This window comes from Herpailurus yagouaroundi, unplaced genomic scaffold (assembly GCF_014898765.1).
Source record: "Herpailurus yagouaroundi ecotype Mexico unplaced genomic scaffold, PumYag 28, whole genome shotgun sequence".
NCBI lineage: Eukaryota > Metazoa > Chordata > Mammalia > Carnivora > Felidae > Herpailurus > Herpailurus yagouaroundi.
Genome location: NW_024412376.1, coordinates 87,781,633 through 87,788,521, shown reverse-complemented (window position 1 = coordinate 87,788,521; position 6,889 = coordinate 87,781,633). Strand labels below are relative to the sequence as shown.

At 35.9% G+C, this 6,889-nt stretch overlaps 1 protein-coding gene across 1 annotated transcript; it reads right to left on the bottom strand.

Moving 5' to 3' along the window:
* Window positions 1-4,559: 4,559 nt before the first annotated feature.
* On the bottom strand, window positions 4,560-6,256 carry LOC121032175 (elongation factor 1-alpha 1-like). Its single transcript, XM_040477988.1, is given in 4 exon segments — window positions 4,560-5,088; window positions 5,090-5,493; window positions 5,496-5,874; window positions 5,876-6,256. Coding segments are annotated over 4 exon segments (1,386 nt in total). The 5' UTR covers window positions 6,242-6,256; the 3' UTR covers window positions 4,560-4,851.
* Between the last annotated feature and the right edge of the window lie 633 nt (window positions 6,257-6,889).

Here is a 6,889-nt window from a genome sequence, read left to right as displayed (position 1 = left end):
TAGAGACAGCAGATTTCTACATATGTGGTTATAGTACATTTTGATTTCTCTAGGTTAGGTATGAATACAAATCACAAAATATTAATATTGAGATAGGAGATGCAATTACTTTCCCATGCTGGAATTAATACTGCTAGCATACATGAATCATATCCCAGAAACCGTATTTTGTAATGTTCTTTCTGCTGAATAAAAAAATTTAGAGTAAATTTGGTACTTTTGCTGTATAGAAGTGGCAAGAATGCTAATATATGGATTTCATTAGTTGTGCATTCACAATTCTTTTTGTGCTGCAAACAATTGCGAGAAAACAATATGTTGTGTTATTTTCAATGTAACTGAAAACCTATGGAGGAATTATAAAAGCAGAGAATTTTGACCCATTTAATGTGGTGATACTAGGGCTTATGGATATGATGGTGCTCAGGGCATTTTTTGACTTCTAGAAAAATTGAAATTTAATAGGATAAGAACATTTGCATTGTTATTCTTAATAAGAACAATAATTATTGCAGTGCTAATAAATGGATGGTAAGATTCAAAACAAAATGAGCAGACCATACCATACAATGCCTGTTTAAAGCTTCTGTTAATGTTCTTTCAAATACAAATCAAAATCCAGTAATAAATGATACAGTAACTAGGTTAGCTATGATAAACAAGGAACAATAGACATTGTTTTTCATTCAGCTGGGTTTGGCTTGTGATCAAAGGCAGCCTTGAAAGAAACAAGCTGAAGTGCAAGGAATCTCCAAATATATTTCAAAGATTATGTTTGTCTATCAAGGAATAGAATGGTGCTGTCATAGATTTGTCAAAATAAATACAGAAATACTACACCATTACTCTCGCTGTCTTCCTGGTGCATTTCAACTGCCCATCAGTGGAAATAATTTTCCTGTTTCCAGATACTTAATGTTTCTAGTATGCTTTCTTTACAGGTGTTGTGTGGCATAGAATATGTTTATAAAAAGACTCATTACTGATTACTACTGCCTGGAAATGGAAAATTTTCTGAAAGCTTGCTTTTGTCATTCTTTCTGAGATTCTCTTTGAATTCTCAATTAAAAAATTAGAAAACATTAAAAAATTGTAATGTGTACACTTTTAAAGTGAGATATATATGCTATCAAATTCATCGATAAAGCTTATTTTCAATGAAATGAATGACATTTAAACAGACCCAAAGAGATCCCTAAAAATGTAAAAAAAAATTTCTAAAAAATTACTAATAAAGCAGTTTACAATTAATTTTTAAAATAAATTATGAATAAATATTTTTAAAAACTGAATAAACATTTACTACATATGTGTTATATTTGAATTGAGTTGTATATATGAAATATTTTTTCTTTTCTTTTTTTCCTTTTTTTTTTCATTTCCTTTTTGGTTTTTAAAAATTTGGGATCAACAAAACTCAATAAAACTCATTTACCTTCTTTATAGCAACATTTAGATGTATCACACAAACCTTTTCTCAAGTAAATTCAGTATCATTTTAGCTCCTCAATAACCTCCCCCCCCAAAAAAAAAACCTTAATTTAGTCTTGATATTAAGTTGATTGACTGCTCAAGTAAATTATCTTCTTTCTCTGAAAAATGTCATTCTTCTCAAGTCTGAGTCAGTTCAGATATGAAGATAGTTGCTTCATTGGTTACATGAACACAACTATATTCCCAGGTACCAAGTAAGGGATGAGCTGTCCATCTCAAGAGAAACTGCATCATAGTGAATCTATGCTTTTTGTATTAGCTCAGTAGTTCTTAAGTGATTTTGAGAAGTATCAGAATTCCAGGGAAGTCTGCAGGAATTGTTTACATTTAACTATGTGTGATTTATAATTTCAAGAAAACATCTCTTTCAATGCGAGTTTTATTCTTATTTATTATTTTTCTATTTTTCTTTATTGCAAATTTTGTTTAAAAACATATCTGACTTCCATTTCCACCCCAGATGGAATAACAAGGACCAGATACATCCTCTTACTTGAAACAACCAAAACACAAAATAAGTGAAACAAAGGTTGGCAATTCAATTGCACTGGGCAGTATGGTGCAGAGATCTGACAGAGCTCAGAAACAAACCAAGTGAACCATATGATTGCCTCAATTTACTGTCTTGAAAGAGTTTTCAAGTTGTTCAGGAAAAAGAAACCCCGGCAGAGCCTAGAAGAGCTGAGACTTGTGGGCAGAGTGAGTGTTTGGGAAGTTCTCCAGATAGCGTACCAAAGAGGGAAATGCACAAAAAGAGAACACTGGACATCTGCAGAAGGTCTTTCTCGTTATTCAGCTGCATATTGCTGAAGGCATGTGTATGAGGAATCAATTTCAGGCAGGCAAGAACCAGCTGAAAGGATTAGATGTGACTGTGCCCAACAGGTACACACAGCCAGCAATAGTGTCTATTCTCACCCGCCATTCAGAAAACTTCACAGTTCATAGGGAATTGGATAGAGTCCTCAGAATAATCAATATAGACAAAATGCTGGTCTGCCCCTCCTAAAAGACAAAAAAGCAAGACCCAAAGTATCAAACTCTTAAGTAAATTAACTGTATCCGCAGAAGGGAGAAAGTTCAAGTATATTTATAAGAATGCAAAAATATCCAGTCAAAAAGGTAAAAATTTACAATATTTGACTTCTAATAACCTGGCATGTAAAGGAGCAGGGAAATAACATCTATAATGGGAAAAATCAAAACAGACCCACAACTGATAAAGATGTTAGAATTAGCTGAAATTTGTCAGTTACAATTAGCTGACAAAAACATAACAGCTCTTTTAATGGTGCTCCACATTTTTAGAAAGTTAAGTAGGGACACAGAAGTAATAACATGACCCAAATCAAACTTCTAGAAATGAAATCTATCATGTCTTGCATGAAAAATACATGGGCTGGGATTAAAAAGAGATATATACTGCAGAATAAATTAGTGAGCTGAAAACATATCAGTAGCATCTTTCAAAATCCAAACACAGAGAGAAATGAAAATTAAGAAATAAACAGAGAGGGGTACCTGGGTGGCTCAGTTGGTTAAATGTCCAACTCTTGATTTTGGCTCAGGTCATGATCTCACAGTGCCTGAGTTCCAGCCCCACATCAGGCTCTGAGCTGACAGTGGGGCATCTGCTTGGATTTCTCTCTTCCCCCTCTCTGTCTTCCCCTCCCCCCTTTTTCCCCCTCTCAAATAAACTTAAAAAAAAAACACAAAAAAACACAGCATCAGTGAGTTGTGGGTGATTTTAAGTGGCCGAAGATGTGTAGCTGAGGTCCCTGATGGGGGACAGAGGTAGAGGAGCAGACACAGCGTTTGAAGAAATATTGGCTGAACATTTTCCAAATTTGATGACAACTATAAACCCAGAGTTCCAAGAAGCTCAACAAGACTTGCAAAACCACAGTAATAAGACAGTGTGTCATTGTCATAAAGATAGACCAATGGATAAAATGAACAGAATAGAGGAGCAGATTACAAAAAGTTTTGATAACCCTTTTGGAAATGATGGTACACTTATTATCTCTATTTGTTTCATGGATGTAGATAAAATTTCATGGGTATATTCATTTGTCAAAATGTATCACAATTTACACAATTAGTATATGCAAGTTATTTTATGCCAATTAGATCTTGCTAAAGTTACTACAAAATAAGATACATCCTCAAGTACAAAACACTCAATATAAGATTAGGATGATTTCAGAAATAAAGAAAAACACTCCCACTGCTTTATAATTTAGTACTCAAGAAGTTAAAATTACTTTAAAATATTTTCATATTTAAATTATGCCAGGTTTCACACATGGGAAATGGCCTATTCTTGTTTTTTAGGCACTGTGCCATCAGCAAAGAAGTATTTATTGAGCATCCATATTTTACATTGCAGTGTGCAAAGACAATTGGAGTATGCAAAAATCATGCAGTATGCTTGCTCCCTTAGTATCTAACAACTTATTTGTGACCACCTTGTTACACGCACTATTATTATTTTGTATCCCTTTGTACATAAACACATATATGGAACACATATACATGTGTCCTTTATTCAAATACCAGAGGATGGCATATTCTAATTTCGTTTAGTCTGTTAGAATAACATCTTTACCTTGTCACTGAGACATTCTTGTTAAAACCTACTTCTACCAAAAAAAGACCGACTTTGTTATCAAATGGGCTAATACCACATACTTTCAAGGTTGGTAAAGTCTATATTTGAAAATCATTTTTATTTTATTCTTGTGACCCCTCTAATCCTGAGCCTTTCCTCATTTCTATGATAATCTGTTAGTATCTTTATTTTCCATCATTTGAGGGACTTCATTTACACATTTTTGTTTTCTGATTTTAAAGAGAAATTGAAAAATATTATGCATATTAATAGTAAACTGAACAAATATGATTTATATCTAAGTCAAAACCTAAATATACAAAATAATCAGGTTCAGAGTAAGAAAAACATTAAATAACTTAGCAGTCTCAATCTTCCATAATAAATGATCCCAAAACTTATAAATATTTCTATTTCCTATGGGGATCTATTGTGAATACTATTTTTTTTATTCCTCATTAAACTTCTGTTTTAATTGGTCTCAAAATTCTGTGACAGATTTTTGGTCAAAGTTACTTCCATTAAAAAGTACTGATTTTAAAAACTAATAACTTAAAACTGCCACACACACAAGAAAACAAATGGCCCACAAAACATTCTCCTTTCCTTCTGAAGGTTTTACGATGCATTGTTATCATTAATCAGTCTTTTACTATTAAACGTAAATGGCCAATTGGCACAAACGGTTCTGAGACTGTTCTTCTACCACTGATTAAGACTCGGGTGGCAGGTATTGGGGATAATATTCATTTAGCCTTCTGAGCTTTCTGGGCAGACTTGGTGACCTTGCCAGCTCCATCTACTTTCTTGTCCACTGCTTTGATGACACCCACAGCAACCATCTGTCTCATGTCACGAATAGCAAAACGGTCCAGAGGAGGATAGTCAGAGAAGTTCCCAACACACATGGACTTGCCAGGAACCATATCAACGATGGCAGCATCACCAGATTTCAAGAACTTGGGACCATATTCCAGCTTTTTTTCCAGAACGACAGTCAATCTTCTCCTTCGGCTCAGCGAACTTGCAGGCAATGTGAGCTGTGTGATAGTCCAGCATAGGTGCGTATCCAGTACTGATTTGGCCTGGATGGTTCAGGATAATCACCTGAGCTGTGAAGCCAGCTGCTTCCATTGGTGGGTCATTTTTCCTCTCACCAGCCACATTGCCACAGCGAACATCTTTGACAGATACGTTCTTGACCTTGAAGCCCACATTGTCCCCAGGTAGAGCCTCACTCAAAGCTTCATGGTCCATTTCAACAGACTCTACTTCAGTTGTAACATTGACTGGAGCAAAAGTGACCACCATGCCTGGCTTAAGAACACTGGTCTCCACTCGACCCTCAGGGACAGTACCAATACCACCAATTTTGTAGACATCCTGGGGGGCAGATGCAAAGGCTTGTCAGTTGGACGAGTAGGTGGCAGAATGCAATCCAGAGCTTCAAGCAGTGTGGTTCCACTGGAATTTCCATCTTTACGGGTGACTTTCCATTCCTTGAACCAAGGCATGTTAGCACTGGGCTCTAGCATGTTGTCACCATTCCGACCAGAAATTGGCACAAATGCTACTGTGTCGGGGTTGTAGCCAATTTTTTTAATGTAGGTGCTGACTTCTTTAACGATTTCCTTGTATCTCTTCTGGCTGTAGGGTGGCTCAGTGGAATCCATTTTGTTAACACCCACAATAAGTTGTTTTACACCCAGTGTGTAAGCCAGAAGGGCATGCTCACGGGTCTGCCCATTCTTGGAGGTACCTGCTTCAAAATTCGCCAACACCAGCAGCAACGATCAGGACAGCACAGTCAGCCTGAGATGTGCCTGTAATCATATTTTTGATAAAGTCTCTGTGTCCTGGGGCATCAATGATGGTCACATAGTACTTGCTGCTCTCGAATTTCCACAGGAAGATATCAATGGTGATACCACGTTCACGTTCGGCTTTCAGTTTATCCAAGACCCAGACATACTTGAAGGAGCCCTGTTGCATCTCAGCAGCCTCCTTCTCAAATTTTTCGATAGTTCTTTTGTCAATCCTGCCACATTTGTAGATCAGATGACCAGTAGTGGTAGACTTACCTGAATCTATGTGTCCAATGACGACAATGTTGATAAGAATTTCTTCCTTTACCATTTTGGTTTAGGTTTAGTGGTGGTTTTCGAGACCCCAGTGTTCTGGTGGCAAACCCTTTGCAAAAAAAACTGAATACTATTTCTTTACAAGTATCAGGTATTTAACCCACAGCATGCCACTGGGTTCACTTACTTCACTGAAAGTTGGTTCATTTTGTGATTAGAATTATTTTACAACCTAAGTGTCATCTTTTCTGAAAGATATTTATCATCTCCAAAAAGGATAACATTTAATAATGAAAGGATAATGAAAGGAAATACGATGTTTTGAAATGAGTGACAGAAACTCCGGTTAGTGGGAAATGAAAAGAAAAAAGAAAAATAGAGACAATAGCTCTTATTTGTGGAGTACCTTGGTATTTACCAAGCACTTTCACATGTATTACCTCATTTAATCTTCACAACACAGCTATATGTTAAATCTGATTTGGGTAAAAGCAAGTTGTCTTTCAGAGAAATACATTTATGTTTTCACGATTGACACCATGTATCCCACAAAGGATTTTGAGTGACAACTAAAATGATTTGCTGAAACCTGACAAATAAGTGGTAAAAATGGGATTCCAAGCCATGCTTTCTGAGTCCAGTTCATTGTCTGAGGTTGACAAAGCACATTGAAACGTTTGCTTTGAATAATGCATCATTTCCC